We start from the raw sequence: 18,636 nt of genomic DNA, 5'->3' as shown, positions 1-18,636 counted from the left end.
ATCAAAAGCTAAATGAAAGACAAAAGTTACTGAATACGTCCATGTCGGACTCAGATACGTTATCCCCAAGAGAACAGAAGATGGGGCGGTACCATTTCTCTATGAACAATATTAAGGTATTGGGACAGCTTAGCAATTTTAAGAATAATTTCAATCGGAACTTGTAACTTCAGGTTCTCTTAAAATTTCAATATGCTTACGTATAAACATGCACAATATATGTCTGCCACATCTATACGACTGTACTTTCTGTACAGTTTAGTTTTACTTTATGTTTCTTCATATCCAAAGCAGAACGAAAAGGGAAAAGCAGATTTTTCCAATAATTCAAAAGGTTTAAGTTTTAGGGGTTTTGGGTTTTTTTAGTTGTTAGCTATTCCTTCTCTCCCATACACACACAAAATTTTGTTTCACTTTGATACTGTCTAGAACAGACGAATACAAAGGAAATGGAGTTTCAAAGAAACAGTGCTCATCTGACACCTTCTGCCTTTGTAAAGGATTGCTTCATGGCGAAGCCTGTGCCACGGTTTTGTGCAAAATCAAATAGATACCAGGAAACTCTGCGCCTTGGGTTGTTCCTCCTGCCAAGGCTGATTTAAGGCAGTGACTTACGCAGTGTGTGGGACACGTGATGCACAGCGGTAAGTGAGCTGTGTTCTACCTTTACAACTATTTAAATCCAGGGCGGTCTAATTTTTTTAATGGAAGTTGTGTTTTCTAACGGCAGACACTCTTAACTAGACAGTCTACCTAGAAGTCTAGAAATATTTTTTTTTTCCTTCTAGAATTTAGTTTTTGACAAGGTAAATTCTGTACTAAAGATTATACCTGCTGTAAAAAGACAGAAATGGATATGAGTACATAGAGCATTAGGTACCACTTAAAAAATAATTCTGAATACATAAATAGAATTTTGGTAATAAATACAGAACAAGCTAGAAGTTACTCTAAATTGAAGTGTCTTAACCAGTGTCAGCCATGTATGGGCTTTTTCACTTAAAAACACCCTTTATGCTGCTTCTTACCTTGGAAACTTGCAATAACAGTGTATGTTATAACAAAAATCCCTATTTCTAGATACGCGTAAATACCACTTAATGTGTATAACACAAATAGGTACTTGTTTTTTACAATTGTTGTTGGTTTTAAAAAGCCAAAACGATTTAGGGGATTATCAGTTTAACAAGTCAAAATAAGCCAGCAGATTATTTAAGACAGTTCCTGAAAAAAAAAAATCCAAACAAAAAACCAAAAAGAAATTGATCCAAGAAGAACTGATCCAAGATGGCTGATTTCCAGGGTGCCTCAATTTCATAAAAATGAGCTGTATCGAATTGCAAGTAATACTTACCATACACTTTGTTCTCTAATACAAATGTAACGTATATGGTATTTTTCACTTGTCTACATGGCATGTCTAATATCGTCACATAACGGTTGTTCTAGTCTTCACGATTCTGAATTTGTAGCCTGAATTTAATGTAAAACCTTCATTATTTTTTCTTGTACTTTATACTTGACTAAAGGAAAAGCAGATGCTTATGCAGCTGAACAGTAAGGTTACATGAATCCAGACTAAACCACGTTTTTGTGCTGTCACATTTGCTCTTACCAGCCAGTGTAAACAAGACCTGTGACTACGGTTCCTCTGTTAGCTTTGCTGTGCAAGACCAGCTGTAGTGTTTTACACGGGCTGTCCATCACACAGACTGCCTGTTGGCATCATTCTATTTTTCCGTCTGAATTTCTATATTTGTTACTACTAGGAATAAATTCAGTTCATTATATTACATTTCCTATGTTATTTAATGACATTTAAAGGCTCTGATTCTAACAGAAAACACTTCGCAGTTGTGAAGTTTTCTTGATTTTTTTAGGGGGGGTGGGAAGTATCTGGGATTGCAAAGCAATATGGATGATACTTACAACTTTCAAACTACAGCTTGGAACTTCCGTGCAAATAGCTTTCAGAGATGAAACAAAGTTAAAAGTAAGGGGGTCTGTGTCTCTTGAGAAACTTATGAGAAGTCGTACTTTTATACTTCGTAAAACTAATGCTTCTCTTATCTTCCCATCTAAATATGGCCAGTACCTGTGGAGAAAGAATACAATATATTCAGAGAATTTAAAAAAAAAAATTGGATTTTTATGCGGCCAAGTCTAGACATCATAGAGAAAACTAAATGCATGTGAGTTTCGTTTTCTATTCATTGAAGGAATGTCATTCTCATTTAAAGGGGTTTTCACTAAGCAGATCTACCAGCATCCTTTTTTGTGTCATTCTGCCCCGCACTAAAACTGCCACTGTGGGGACAGCAAGGTTGTGGATGGTTGAGCACATCTTCCATCCACCTGCGTAGGCGCATGGAGAGCTGCCAAAACACGTGCCCAAAATACAGGTTCCTTGTCTGCCCATAGCTGGGAGAGTTCCTCCTGTGTCACCACCACAGCCTCTGGTGAGAGCAGCGGAGCTCTGGCAGTGCCAGAGAACCAGCAGAAGGAGCTACAGCTAGAGGGTGCTGCTCACCCAGCGCAGGCAGAGGGACAAGAAGGGGTTTCTGCTGGTTACACAAGTGAGGGAACAGGAACACTGGATCCCTCCCTGAATGCCATCCTTTTTCCCCCCCTCTCTGTCCTGGGGCCGTACAGTCTGGGGACTGGAATGCCTACTGTAATTTCTTGCTTGGGAAAAGCAGAGCTGCTGGGTGCAGGGTGTCTGCAGCCTTCCGTAGCAGAAGTCGTCAGGTTGTTTAAGGAGGATGCTACCTTTTTCTCCTCATGAGAATTGCAGAAATTCTGCCGTGAATGGGATGGTGGCTTCCATGGTGCTAGTCTCACAATCCCTAGTTAGCTTTGTGTTCCTGACCTTTGGTGGGAGCAGGTCAAGACAGGGAGAACTGGACAAAGAAAATGCATGTTTTCTTTATTCCAGCAGCATCAAGGCATTCGGCCTAACGAAGTCTGAGCAATAAAATGCCAGAAAATAACTCTACAAGTGAGAACTGGGAGCTGACAAGGTAGGGAAGCTGTGGCAGTGCCCCAAACACAAAGCCATGCTGGAGGAAAAATGTTGAAGAATTCACACAGGTGGCTTCCCTGGATCTCCCTAATCAAATAGATTTCTGAATTCTTCAGGCATGAGAACAAAGTAAGGAGGAGTATAGGAGAAAGTATCAACAGCATCACTGTAATAGTTCTACATACTAAGTTCCTCTCCAACATAAAGGAAAAATGCGAGGGATGCACGTTGCAAAACAGGTTCCTACAGCATGACCCATGATTCTTTCACTGCGACAGAGGCTGTATGTACATAATGAGTTTATTGGGAAAACCCTCGTGTGGATTTGAAACAGCTTATGCTTGATATCAGTCACGTGATAGCTATTTCTTTTGAAAAATCTGAACAAAACACCTCTAATTATGCAAAAGTGGCAAAAAGCACACAACCACATGTTTAGTTTGGCTTAACTGTGTTCAAATAAAGTGCATGGATGGAATGGTGAGCTTTATTAAATGCTCAATTCATTGCAAGTATTATTGAGAGTAGGAGGGACCACTGGATACTGGCCATCTGAGTTGGATGGTTTTATTACACTGTGGCTCCAGTTTTGGGTCATGAGTGCTTTTCAATAGTCCGTACAAACATTGTGTTTAAAAATGACTTGGTTTTGTTTGTTTTTAGCAACTTTGCCAACCCAAATGTGATATAACTCAAATGTAATCTGTGCTGAATTTGGAATTTTCAAGTATATGTATATTTCAATAAAACAATGACATTTGCCACTTGCCACATTATATACAAGAATTCACAACATGTTATTTCTCTAACACACCACACACGCTCGCTCACTCTCATGTTGAATGTCTGTATGATACTCATAAAATGCCAGTAGCTGTGGTATCAACATAGTGAATGCAATAGCGTAAGAAATAGGATTCATGTATAAGCAGGTTCTTGTATTCCCGAGTCCCAGTCACTTGCAGACGGTGAGACTAGACAATTTCTGATCTCCTTCGATAGGCAGATCCAAAGCTTAGGACCCAGAACTGGAAATGTCGTCTTAGGTCCCAATTCTGCTCCCATTTAAGTCAATGGCAGAACTCTCACTGATTTCAATAAGAGCAGAATTGGGCCCCAAGAAATTGGTCCACAGTAGAAACTACTCTCCTGTGGGTTCATTTTCTCCAGCAGACCTTATTGGCATTACAATAACCTGCTAGTCCTGAACACGGACACTCACCGTTTAGCATTGGTGTCAATGACGATGGGCAAATAGTCCATGACAGCTATGTATACAAACTGTTTCGCATCATCGATAACACTGTATATAGCTTCAATATCCAGGACTCTGTCCTTTGGGCAGAAGAGTTTTGGTGAATTCTGTGAAAGAAAAAGTACGTATATGTCATTTAAAATACATGACTTATTTTCTTTCCCCATCGTTCTTCTTGAGATGGCAAGTAGTACCCTTTAGTAGAGAATATTAACTGCTGGAGAGGGTGCAGCAAAGGGCTACCAAGATGATTAGGGGACTAGAACACCTCTCTTATGAAGAGAGGCTGAGGGATTTGGGTCTCTTCAGTCTGGAGAAGAGAAGACTGAGGGGGGACCTTATCAACACTTATAAATACTTAAAGGGTGGGTGTCAGGAGGATGGGGCCAGGCTCTTTTCAGTGGTGACCAGCAACAGGACAAGAGGTAATGGGCACAAATTTGAACACAGGAAGTTCCACCTAAACATGAGGAGGAACTTCTTTCCTTTGAGGGTGGCAGAGCACTGGAACAGGCTGCCCAGAGAGGTGGTGGAGTCTCCATCTCTGGAGACATTCAAAACCCGCCTGGACGCGTTCCTGTGCAACCTGCTCTAGGTGACCCTGCTCTGGCAGGGGGGTTGGACTAGATGATCTCCAGAGGTCCCTTCCAACCCTGTGATTCTGCAAACTGATACCTGCAACTGTCCTGCTAGAATACTCGAAGGTACCAAGGTGAGTTATTTGCTTCATTTCCCCTTGAAAGCCTCACCATTTACATGTAACTGTGGGTAAAATGAAGAAGATGCAGACTTTAAAACATCCACTGTCATCAAAGAAGCTCTAGTTGAACTTACATTTCAGAGAATTTTGCTCCAAAGAGTCTCAGGACCGGTAACTATCAGATGGAGTAAATCTGTGTTCTTGCCACATGAGCCTGATTCATCACATGTGACCAGGAATTAAGTCCATTATGTAAGTTCTGTTTAAAGTTACACTCAAATGACCATTTGCTCAGTCACCATCGCAGGGAGATGCAGCAGTTTTGCAAGAAACTTATCTTTGAAACCTAGCTTCAGGTATGAACTCTTTACCTGGTGCTGAGCCAGTAAGTGGTAAGCCCAGATTTCAGCTTTTCTGCCTTGTATCTAGGGGGTGAGAGCCAAGGTGCTCACAGACACCACCACAGCTCCTGGGAGCAGACGATATTAAAGGCACTTTATAGAGATAGAGCGGGTGCCACTTGTCCTTTTCTTAACAGCTGGCCCTGTCAGACCGCTCGCTGCCTTCCTGCTGCTGTATCACTTTCTCACCTTTGTTATCTGCTTAGGTTGCAGCTGACATCTAGATTAGTATGTTTTCTTTAGGGAGAGATCCTGGGGTTTTGATTAATCTTTTTTTCTTTCAATACGATGCCTATTCACGGTAGTTTCTTAGTCATTGACTGGTGTTCTGAAGGACTTACTACAACCAAGTTCAGAAAATAACAGAAAATTAACTGTGGCAAGATTTCAAACCGATATTCCAGATCCATTCCTGAACACTAAGAAACACAACCAAAACCTCTTACGTTTGACCAGCCAGTCTGGAAGACTATTTTGTTGCCAAGCAACACTAGAGCCACGAATCCTGAGTATAAAAAAAAAATATGCAATGACTGCGTGTTATGCTTGTTGTTTTATACAGAACAAACATTGAAAGTGAAACGTGTTTTCGAAGAATGAGTTTCAATTCAAGAAAACGTGTAAAGTGATTTTGTTAGATATAATTTATGTCTATTATCTGAAACTTCTAGGAGGCTATTGTTGCACTAGACTCTATTCTTGCATTCTTACTATTTTCTTGAATAGAAGTTTTAAGTTACAGAACAGATAAAGAATGAAATTCTTATGCATTGTCTTTTTCAGATGCGTTCAATATAAAGGCCAGAAAGTGAAAGACATGTAGCAGATAATTAGAAGAAAAACTTCTGTTGGAGCTCTCACTGTAACACTTCTGTTTGGGCCTTCCATTTGTTACCCTGTGGCACGGCCGACCCCCGCACTGTGGTCGCAAACTATTTTAGTACTTTTCTCAGCATTAGTTGTACGGTGCTTGCTGTTCTGATCAAATGCCCATTTGATACTTCTCTTCACCTGGAAGAAACAGGCCCAGTAAGTGATCTGCCAGGCTTGTGGGGACTTTCTTCTTTACTTATCACTAAATCAGGAAAAGACAGTGATGTTAATACTTGGTTCCACGAAACCAGTCCAGTGCAACTCCCAGACTGCCTTTCAGAGGGGCCCATGGGCAAACATTGAGAACGTGCTGGTAGGCGAGCTCTTCTTTATTGAAGAGCCTGTTTTCAGGAAGGAAGAACCAGCCCAGCTGGCTGTGGCTGCAAATTCAGGCAGCTCTTGCAGTTGGAATTCACTGATCTGAGCTTCTGGAATACCAGTGACCCCTTCCTTTTGTTTTCTGAAGTGGAATTTCAAGAGAAGAGCCCTTTGTTGCTCGCACAAAAGGAAAACACAAATAACACCGAGGAAGTGAACATTCTGAAAACAGCAGAAGAGCAGCTTTGGTAGAGCCTCTTCCCACCTGTCTTTTTCTAGGGTTCCACATTCCTCAAAGTTGGCCTTGGCCAGCTTTCTTCACTGCGTGCCCCTCCAGGACTGGCTTTTCAGCAGGATTTCTCCAGGTTGCTTAAAAGGGAATAGGAGTTCGTTTTACAGCGCCTTAACTAACTGTCCAAAAGTCAGTCTCTAATTTAAGCTAGTCCTTAAGACTCTCCAGTATCAATGGAAGCGTATGTTTCTTCAGTTGCCTATTATTTCTGTCTGTCTTAGTCCCTGACAGATTTTCACTCCAAAACAGCTCTTTGTCTCTCCACTGATTGCAGGAGTGTGGAAATCCTGGGCACCTGAATGTTGTGTGGCTGCCAGCAGGCGAAGGTAAACCCTGCCCTGTATAACCGCTCCTCTGCACCTACATCCCGTGCTAGTGGCTCTACAACTTAATAGTGTGCGACGTGCCTTGTGTTGTTTTAGACGTAATTGGCTATAAAGCAATAGGGTTTTGCCCCTTGTTTTATACAGAAGGGTAAATAACTCTTAACAACTTCATTATATTCCTGATAATTTTTTTTTTTAAAAAACAGGAAATGAGTTTTTACTCATGTAATTACCTCCAAAATGAAAGACACTGCGTCTTTCATAATCTCTATTGCTCTGTGTATTTTCTCCCAGTTTTGCGACATCACTGCTGAGCTGGAGGACTGCTCCATTTTTTTCCATTAAAAACAACACACACAGAGTCAGTGCTTCCATGAGGATTGCTGCTTGAATTTTAGAAGTTTAAAAATTTCATTTAAAGATAAAGCTAAAGTAGATAATGTTCTACAGAAGCATGAATGCTTTCAATGGAACAGGGTGAACTGGATTAATCCTTATAAATTACACTGATAAAAATGCAAGCTCTGATATCAAGCTTAGTCTGCATTATATTAGAAGTCTGATTAACTGTTCATTTACTCCCAAGTCATTCACCTTCTATCTACTAGTGTAAATAAATAACCTGATTTGAAGAGCCTCCCTGTCATTTTTTGAGCACAAGCGGGAAATCAGTAACATTACAGAGAAAGGGAAAAAGAATAATGCTCAAATGAAATTCTGCAGCATCTTCAGTCCTTGCAAATTGCATGTAAGAACAATGTCACAGAAATCGGAATAAAAAAAAAATAAATAATTGCAATTTGTCTCTTCTGCACCGTAGGAAAAGGCAAATAACTTTTAAAAAACCTTTCAGTTACAAACTTCTCCACAAAAGTACACCTATTGCAATAAACATTTTCCCAGAGAACAGAATGATTTGGTTTTCCAGCATTATGAGACTGTCGATCAAGTTCTGTCTTGCGTAAGTGACAGCTGTAGTGGTGTTATCTCTATAGTTGAGTTTTCAGTCACTCGCATGAGTCTCAATTTTAGTAGCTGCTTTTTGTTAAAGACATAGAAGTAAAGTGCATCTTCTTTAGTCAGGGCCAATTTAGAGAAATACTTAAGCATAGGCTTAATTTACACCATATATGTTCCTATTCATGGAAATTACCATCCCTGGTAATTTCTCCCTGACAGTATGTGTCAGAGAGAACACAGCATTATGACGGACTTCTTGCAGTGAGCTGTGAACATCTCTGTATCAGTGAAAAGACACTTGAGATTCTTTTCACAGTTGCTGCTGCCATCTGCCTAACCTGGTCTCACTACTGGGTAGTTCATAAAGGACAATATTAGAAGAGTAAGCAGATGTTAAATTTCCAGTTCTTCCAAAAATCTGGTGGGTTAAATAGCTTTCTTCCCTTCCCTCCCTCTCTGTGACTCCTTTCAGAACTTACCGACACAAAAGCTTCAGATTTTGTCTCGTTCAGCTGCAGTGTCAGTTTATTTTGAGTATCGTACACTCCGTATAGTCTCTTAGACCAACTTGGAGGTATTTTATTCTTGTATCTTAGCGAGCTATACAGTGCAAATATCCTTTGTAAATCCAGCACCAGGCAGCTACAGTTGTATACGATGACGCCGAGTTCCTTCATCTGTGAAATTAAAAGTTTGTATCATTAGTGATATTTTGGCTGACAGATCTGTGGAAGCATGCAGCAAGAGTGCCTGAGGGCTATCTTCCAGAAGCGTGCCTGGAGCTCAGCAGTAGTACTGTCAGCTACAAGAACATTCCCAACAATACTCTTTTAAAGGCAAACACATAAACTAAATCTTCAAAGTCAAGAGCAGGTAAAAGCAGTAACAGGGTCTGTATGTTCCGTGCATGTCAAGAGACGCATGTCCTGATGGAATACAACACACCTTCTGGACAGACACAACTTAGGAGTGACACCCATTTGTCCTAGCTACCATTTTTGTTATAGCTGCTGCCCAAGGCTTACTACTCTTGGCTACAGTGGTTGTTATTTATTATTTTAATATTACTTTATTTACAGGAAAAGCATCCTTTCTGCTGGATGACGTAGGAGCACACACTGCTACCAGTGAGTTTTGTACCTCAGAAACAATTTGTTTTCTGTGAGTTCTGGAAAAGGTGAAAGAAATGGACTTAAGTTATTTCTTTGCCAGAGAAGGAATATGATGCTCCAGCTTCAAATAAAAGGATGAAAAAACAGGTGTTTAATACTATCAGTAGCTAAATTGACTGTGCTATTAAATCCAGTATGATCCAGTATATAGTATACCCAATTAGGACACAAAAAGGTTGGGTTCTGAATTCCCCCATTGCTATGGTATGGTACTCCAAACTTCTGGGTGTCAGTTTCTTCACATGTAAAAATTGAGAACGTCACTCTTCTCTCATGAAAAGTACTCCGTAAGCATCAACATTCTCACATACAAAGTATGAGGAAAAATAGCCCAAGTAAATACAGACATAGTACAATTAAATGCTTTAACCTTCTACAGACACAGTCTCACTTCTTCATTTATGTACAGGCATGTCTCCTGGTCATCATAAATCTCAGTTTGGCAGAGATTTCATTAATTGCATATCCCTAGTACTTAAGTTGTTGACAGAATTTCATTTATAAACTTATTGCCTGGCTTCTGTAATCAAAGTGTAACCGCACGCACACTCTCTCCCTTCCTTTGCTTTAGAACAGCTCAGGAAAGCTCTGCTGTGGGCACAAATGCTATTGACCTCTCATTATCTGCATTTCACACTAGTTCAGTCATGTCCAAAAATAAAACGAGAAGAAAGCCTGCATGTGTATGTTTGAAAACAATATGTAGGATAAATATTTAAAGGAAACATGCTGATTTTCTGCAAGCAAACTCTCTTGGTAGCATGTCTGAGAAGTCTGTCTGGCAGGAGGAGGAAAATAAGGGGAGCACAAACTCTCCACAATGCTCATCCTTTGACACCAAAAAATCCCCACTGGTTTTATTCCCTTAGACGAACTCTCCGCAGTCGCATGGAGTAGTTTCTGGTAGGAGCGTATCTTTCTGTAAAGCCTGTGGGAACTCTGAACCCCACACTAACGTTATCTCAGAGCTTGCTCCTGCGCAATTCTCCCTGACTGCAGATGAGAACCGCTCTGCAAGAGCGGGCAGAGGAAGGGAAGCGAAGGATAGAACTGAACCTTCAGCTCTCTTTCTATGGTGGGTGAGAGGAAACAACAAATCCCAATACTCCAATGAGAAAGAAACTCGATGGGTGACACCTTCTTTAGGTCCCTGACCTGGAAATACCACATACATAAAAATATACAAAGCTGAGCGATGTCATTCCCAAATATTTACTGAAAAGTTGCAACCAGAGGAACGTTACCTAATATTCTTACTGCCTAAATCAGAATATTCTGCAAATGTCTTTAATTAATAAAAAATGTGGAATTCCTCCCTTAGCCTGCACAACCTGAAATTTGTGGAGAGTTGGAAAATACAGACGACTTGCTGCACTACAGCCTTTCATATATGGATAAACCAGGAGATTCATTTTTATGATAAATATAAATTACTCCAAGCTATACCCAACATCCTAGTCTATTTGGAATAACATCTTTGATTTTTCCCCTTGGTGCTGGTATCTTTGAGGATGCTCCTGCATTCAGTTCCAGGCTGTCCCTTGTCCTCTATGTGCTATTTGTCTCCAAACATTTTTAACTATATATTATCACTGTTTTCACTGTGTGCTGCCAATACTGTTCTCTTAATTGCCAGGCATGCCATTGCAAAGGACTTACTAATAGTATTCTGTTACACGTATCTGCATAATGTGGTTTAACTGGCTTTTCATGGCCGTTAGTTGATTCTGACATAATTATGTGGTTACAGTTTTTCCTTTCATTTATCAGGCCCATTATTACTATTCCACTTCATCCCTTCCATTAGAAGTAAAGACAAAACAGTGTCCTCACAGCACACCAGAAACTGCCAGGATTGCATCTGCGTGAGCAGCTCTCCTCGGAGCAGGAGTTCTTGGAGCGTGCCCTCTCCCCGTCTGTGAATTAAAGGACTGCCCTTCTGCCTAAGTGCTTCCTCCTGTGCAGAGATAGGGAGGAAGCCTGGGGCTTGAAAAACTAATGGGGTTTTTCAAGTGCAATTTTTACAGATCGACACCTAGCCTGACTATAAAATGAAGCATTAGCCATGCCTTACTGCCAGCCTCTCCCCATGAGCAGATGCGCCCAGGGACCTCAGCCTCGGGTGGCAGCGGGCATCCTCAGGGGCTGAGGTTGCCAGAGGTGCCCTGGCTGCAGCCCTGCCACTCACCCACTCGCAGCAGTTACACTCAAATCCCAGACTGGAACACCGCCATTTCAAGAGATGTATTTACAGTGCAGTAATGAACCCTGGCTTCCCACGGCGTTGCGTCTTGCAGTTGGCTTCTCTGGAGGCAAGCACTGATCAAAGCTTTTCCCGCTTCCGAAGCTGTGGGTAAGAGCTCTCCCCCATGTGGGTTCCCTGGTACACGATACAGACTGGGCTCCTCCTTTCCCTCTCTGGGAAAACACAGTTATCCTCTTTACTCAGCTGCCTGTTTTCATTAAGCTTTTACAAACTTAAGGTCAAATTTCACTGAACATGAAAAGTAGATCCAAAGTTACAGGAAGAGGGCAGACAGCAACTCCGATGCTTATTGTGCAGACCTCATTTTCTTAGGAAACCAGGTTCAATGTCAGCCCGTCACTTCATGACCATCTTGATTTATGTATGTTACATCACTTTGAAATGAAAATAATACAAACAGTGCCCATATGTACGCAGTAAAACCTCAGCCATCTCCTTTCTTGTAGAAAAGCCCCAGTAAGCTTGGAGACCAAAAAAAATACTCTGTTTCAGAAGCGTCTTCCACACAGAGCCTATTTTTACTCCCATACTCTGAGGTGAGAAGAGACTGCTCGTCTTCCAGTTAATCACAAAGCCCTTCATCCTGCAGCCATTGCAGAGAGTGGGCAGCAGGGATGTGCTAGTGACAGATTTAGTATGAAGTGGTATGTCATCTAGATAAGGGAAAAGACTTTCTTTTCAGTTTGAGAGCTGCTGTTATTACAGGCTTTTTTTTTTTTTTTTTAATAGTCTCAGAGGAGAAGCAGAAAAAAAGATTTATATTGAAAGAAGCAAAATCTGAGCATTGCTTCCCGATTTACGGTTACTGAAACTTGCAGCTAAGCATCATCTGCAGTATCTGTTAAGGTAAAATCCGTCAGGACAAGAAGGATTTCTTCATCCTGAGTTTTCAAGAGCAACTCACACAGTAACAAAAACATCACTGAAAAATTGAAGTGAAGAAGATCTCAAGAAATCAAAACCTTAATAAAACTAAGCAGGATAATTCAGAAATGAAAATAAAGTGTCACAAATCTGATTGTCTCAAGATGGAACTGAAATATTTGGATGTCAAAGTCACAGAGTTGCCTTTGAGTGACGTTTTCAGAGCATGTGCTGAGGGCAGGGGACAGGAATGGTTTTCTGGATAGAGAATTTTGTGTCCTCTCATGAGCAGGTTTCTTTCCCTCATTGTTAAGAACCACCATGAGTGCTCTTCTCAAAGAATGAAAAACATGGGAGCTGGTTTTCCTTATTCCCCATGCCATTTATATTTGTGCAGAGCAATTACTAACGGCTACCAAACCACCATTTGTCTTTCTCGCCAATAAAGGCTTTCTCAAGAAATCGTGGCTTATACCCACTGTACAATGATGCTCTAACTACAGAAATCAGGTAATCCTACAAAAAGTAACAAATACGGCCTACCTAGAAAAATACAAATTTTTATGACAAGAGGAAGAATTCCTTACTAGACTGGACAAAGAGCAGGATTCCATAAACATGAATGTCTGCTTATTCTTTTCACTTGTACGTTTGTAGGCATCACATACAAAATTAAAAGAACACAGGCAAAGAACCTAAACAACACAGGTTGTGGACCCATAACACTGTAAGCCTCCTCAACTGAGAAACAACATTGGCAAAGCTTTTCAAATACATTTGGATGATGGGTTAGACAGGGTGTATGATGCGTCCTTATCCTGCACTGTGCAGACTAGACAGTGTGTTTCACATTTACCTTGAGCTATACTCTAAGAGACAACCCCACTGTGTAGGCAAGGTACTATTTGACCTAGATAAGATGGCACAATCTGGTTCACAGCTTGCAATATCTGAATTGTGGCAAATGTAGTAAGGAGGCTTTAGAAAACTCCTTGTTAATTTCTTTTAAAGAAAAAGTTCTTAGCAATTGCTCACACTCAGGCCTGATCCTGAAAATAATAAGTAGCTTTCCTCAGGCATTAATTGCCGTTTGCCCAAAAGCTCTGGCCATGGGCAGGTGTCGGGCATCCATTGCCTGTGCTAGAGAAATTCTGGATTAAGTACAGGTAGTCTACTGTGCACTAAATTTACTAACTTGACTTTCTATATGCAGGACTGTGTATACATCTGCCACTTGCCTTTGTTTGAAAATGTATTTAATTATCCTTTCAAGCCTGTGATTTTTTTAATGACCAATTTCCAAATGAATGACTGAGCAAAACCAGAATCACAACGAGGTAGAGTAATGGAGTAACAAAAACCATGCTATATCAATTACTAAGGCCTAAAAAGACCTACGATTTTCAATAGCTTCTAAAGAAAAATAATATACAGAAAGAAAAAAAAATATACCTTAGAGCCAACCACAGATATTTACAGTGGTAAACTCATTATCGTTTAATAAAACGTGCTCCAATTATTTGGCTAGCCTGCACTCCAAACATACGGTTCCTTTTCACTTGGTTACCATCTTGCCTGACCCCTACTGCAAAACCTCCCTTATGTTTTCATCTAGTATCATTTAATGCTCAGTGGGTATTTTCCAGTAATACATAGCATCATCTATGCTGCCTTCTGTGCAGCTATTCTTTACCTCTCACCAAAACCCGCTGAGCAGATATGCGTGCCAGTCCCATGCCAGGCACAGGTAACACCTGAACGGTGGCCTGTGGTGGCAGTGAAGGAGGAGAAGGGCGTTCTGATGGGAGTGACCATCACCAACGGAGAGAGAAAGACAAAGAGATTAGAGAAAGGTAAGTGTTTCTTTATGTAGTGTTGATGATGTGACTATTGTAGCAGACTTTGCCACAACAGGATTACAGGAGTAGCACTCATCACGAATTCATTAGGTGTAACAGACCCCATTCAGATGGTCATCATTTTGATGTAAATCAAAAGTGCAACCCAATGCTGAAGAGGCTGAGAAGGCTGCAACGCTGCCTGGCTCTTCCCTCACAAAACCTATGCAGGCATTAGAGTCCATCAAAAGAGCAAAAGCCTGTACCTCAGCTGACACTTCACTCGAAATTGCAACCTACCCTTATGCATCCTGAGCCAAAATCCTCCCTCTGTGCTTGGCTAGTAATAGAGCGCAGAGGCTTCACAGCTTTGTTATGTTAAAATCAAAAGTAATTCAGTGAAAACCAAATCCAGCACAGCCCTGCTTATGCTCCGAGTTCCACTTTTTCCTTCCATGTTGGTAAGATCATGGGAGCTACTCTACTGTTGGGAAATACTAAATAGAAAAGATTAATACAAATGGTAAAGCACTGTATTCTCATAAAGTTAGTAAAACTCTGTCTAGCTTAAACTGAGAGTGAATAAATGCAAAATTTAAATTAATAGCATCTTTGGATATCAGAAATCATCTTGGGCGCAATAAACGTTCTCACTTGAATTCCCTGTTATTTTGAAAACTGCAAACTGCTTTTGAAGATTACTTAAAGAATTCAAACAGATTAAATTTTGAGATTAACTTTTTCATTTTAACTATTGTTTCTATTTTCTATAGACACTTTTATTGAATAAATGGTATTTTGGAATTCCTAGATTCAACTCTTAACCAGTCTACAGTGAATCAATTTGTGAGTCTTGCACATGAATCTCTTGTGCCTGGCCTGTGTCCCAGTTGTGTGGGTTTTACACTGCTGTCATCTAAGGCCAAAGGTTAATTTTCTACCATCTTGGTTTTAAAGGATTTGAAAATAATTGGCACGCAGAATTTCTACTGAGCTAGAATAAAAGTCCCTTTCACTTGACATAAAAATGCAGTCTCAACCTGAGCTGGGAACTCGATCCCATCACTCAAAATGGAAAACTGTTGTTCAAGCCACTGTGCTGGAAATAAATCTGAGCATGTGACCAAGAAGAGGCGATGCATTTGATAGAGTGCACCCAGCATTGGCACCGAATGTGGTATAAAGCCGTGACATGCTCTCACTAAAAGAAAGGAGGGGACGTAAGTGGACTGACTGTACCCCATTGGAACTGATAAAGTACATTTGAATTGCCATTGCTTGCAGTCCACTGGTCTTTAATTCTCACATTTAGAATGTACATTTGCTAGATTTGGGTCTGTGGTTCTTGCAGAATAAAAGTCCCAAGGATGTTAGAACTTCATGCATTATTTTTACTTTTATTACCTAATGGCAAAAAGCTGCCACGATAAGGCAGAGGAGATATTTTAGGAGCTGATATTTTTTATGTCCTATTCCTTTTTCTGCTGGTCCACAGGTCAAGAACGCTAAACTGCACAGTGATGCTCTACTAACTTCCACTTCACCTTACATTGAGTAGACAGTCCCACCATTATTTTGCATAGCAGCCTTAAGAAAACCATGCTGAAAAAAATATTAGGTTCAGCATTTAATTTCTGCTAAAAGGTACTGCCACCGAGATGCAAAGCAAGCCGAACACCCAGGCAGAAGGGGGGCTTGTTTTAAAATGGTGTGGTTTCAGAAGAACTTTCTGAGCAAGAGGTAGCAAAGCATCTTCAAAGCAGAAAACCAGAAATCCCCCGTGTCCTTGTCAGATTAGAAAAAAAAACATCCCGATTTTTCTTTTTCAGCCATCTGCTCTATCGATATGGAAAACTCAGCAAAAATAATTATGTTTGTACAAATAATACAAATGCAATTTGTTTAAACCATGGACCACTCTGTGATGATGTTCATGCAGAACCTAACACAGAACTGAGATTGCAAGTTTAGGCTTTCTTACTGCTGTTGATGAAGCTCAGTAACAAACCAAGCCTGACACTGCCGCTTGCCAGAGCAAGCCAGAAGGTGGAACTGAATCAGTTAAAAATTCCTTGCTTATAGAGTCTATCAGCATAATTAATATCACTTGGCATAATCACAGCCTAATTTATCATTTTCAAATGACTTTTCAGTTTACAGTTTCATTACCCCCTCAAAGCAAGCACAAGTGTCTCTTTAGGGGAAAAGCAAGCTTGCAACTGCAAGAAACCATTTTTTCCAGGATCATGTTTGATTTATTTCTTGTTTTACTGCAGGAAATCTAATTAATGTGAATTCTAATTTGATTCTGTTTCTCTTTTGAAACACATTTTTTGTTCCTTATATCAAAGAAAAGTGCAGGCTGGGAAGAAAAGGACCACGTTGTGCTGGCATCCACCTCACTGCTGGCAAGCTGCATCCCATTTCAGTACTGGTGTCATTCATTTGACATTTGACAATTCACTACCTCAGTGGAACCGTAAAAAAATTAAAAGGTGAAGTGAAAGATCCTAGTAACTTCTGGAAAGGCCTGGACTCTCCTTTACCACGCACACACATGCATACATCCCACCGCCTCTTTCCATCTCTCCGGCATTGGAGCCTGTCCTGTCAGCCCTTATCTTGCATCTTCCTCACGCAGCTGGAAATCACAGCACGAGCTCTTAGTATTTGTTCTCATCCTATGTAATGCTGCAAGGGGCAGGCTCTGTACGCCTTCTGCTGTACAACACAGAGAGGAGAGTGCAGAGGACCGACCTCGGAATAAGGGCAATATTTATATCTAAACGCCTCTCTCAAAGTGCACGGTTTCTTTGGGGTTTTCAAGATTCGTGGGCTTCAGGGAAATGCACCAGCACGTAGTTGACTAATTGGATGCATTATTTATAACATTACTGACACACACAGTGGGTTTTCCTTCTGCAAACTGGATAGGGATTGGTGGCAGGCGTGCTGTGCACACAAACTGGGACAATGACATTGCATATGAATTATTGCTGTAAATGTTGAGCCCTGCCAGGCTACCTGATCAGAATTAGAAACCTCTTCTCTGGATGTAAGCAGAGGGCCAAAGGATATAATTAATTTTTGACTGAACCTTGATTAAATTCAGTGTGCAGGACCTTGAGGTAAGCTAGGAATCCAACCACTTTAGATAAATAAAGTAATTTAGTGAAACAGTACACAGGCAGCCCCAGGACAATGGCTAGCCTATACGAAAAGCTGTTTCAGAAATCCATACTTGCTCTGTGTCCTATTCTTCTGAGTAGCCACCTTAGATATTTACGGGGTTTCTGTCTGCTTCAACATGTAAGAAATGCCTCCTGTAAAGATGTGGTCCTGGTATATTCTCCTAGGAAGAAAACTTGGAATTAAATTAATACATCATATTCGCATCTCCTGCCCCTAACAGTAAAATTGAGAACATGCTGATTCATGCTTCCTTAATTCCTTCTTTCTGCTAAAGCACTATGTTGCACATGCAAATAAAGGTGATTTGGGTCATCTGAAAGGCCTCTTTGTACTTGGTGAAGTACTAGTGTATTCAGCTTAAGTGTCAGCTGGGTGCTACACTACATGAACAAGTAGTAATAATGCATGCTATGGCTATTTCATCATGAGAAGGAAGAATATTAATCTGTTTATTGCATAAGGTCATGACCTGGGTGTTTTCTCCTATCTCAAATCATGGCAGATGCTGCCCCTGTGGGTGTAAAAACTATTTATCTAAATAATGTGTAACACCCCTTGTGAAAGAAACAGAAATACCGTGTGCCAAAGACATCAGAGACTTAATACACTAATAAAAGTCAGCATAGCTTTTATGTAAGTTAACACTGAACAGCATGAAGAGGAAAAAAACTACATAAAACAAGTGTAAGACAACTTTAACACTTGATGCCCCTTCCATCTGCAATATTGGGTAACAATCACTTTATAGGAAAACAAAAGAAATACCTGAAAAGATACCTGAAAAAATGTTATTCCACTTCAGCATTAACACTAACTTCCACTCTTAAAACTAAAAGATCAAATTTATTTCTCACAATTTTTGTTTAACTGAGTTGTTATGGCACATGCAGAGTTGAAGGTAATAAAATGTAGCCACAAAGATAATAAAAGATGTTTTCAACATATTACCTTAATAAGCAGAGCATACATCATGAAACTGTAGTTTATTGCGTATATATATGGTATATGTAGGTTCTGTACCTATGCAGCAGATCTTCATACAAAATGATGTGCTACCCAATCACAGAAATCTACTGTACCATTACATTTGAAAGAAATGCCTGATAAGTCGTTATATTGATTAAATTCCTTTGATATAATTCCTCTAACCAACAGAG

General features: G+C 40.4%; 1 protein-coding gene across 7 annotated transcripts in view; it reads right to left on the bottom strand.

Moving 5' to 3' along the window:
• PLD5 (phospholipase D family member 5) overlaps window positions 1–18,636 on the bottom strand; it is a 185,297-nt gene that overhangs the window by 8,919 nt on the left and 157,742 nt on the right. For all 7 annotated transcript variants that reach the window (XM_074579990.1, XM_074579992.1, XM_074579987.1 and 4 more), the window contains 3 exons: window positions 8,627–8,824; window positions 4,245–4,384; window positions 1,930–2,095 (listed from right to left, as the gene is read on the bottom strand). In XM_074579990.1, the coding sequence (XP_074436091.1) occupies window positions 1,930–2,095; window positions 4,245–4,384; window positions 8,627–8,824 (504 nt within the window). The remainder of the gene's footprint in view (window positions 1–1,929; window positions 2,096–4,244; window positions 4,385–8,626; window positions 8,825–18,636) is intronic.

This window comes from Larus michahellis, chromosome 3 (assembly GCF_964199755.1).
Source record: "Larus michahellis chromosome 3, bLarMic1.1, whole genome shotgun sequence".
In the NCBI taxonomy this organism is placed as follows: domain Eukaryota; kingdom Metazoa; phylum Chordata; class Aves; order Charadriiformes; family Laridae; genus Larus; species Larus michahellis.
This window is presented reverse-complemented; position numbering and strand designations above follow the sequence as displayed.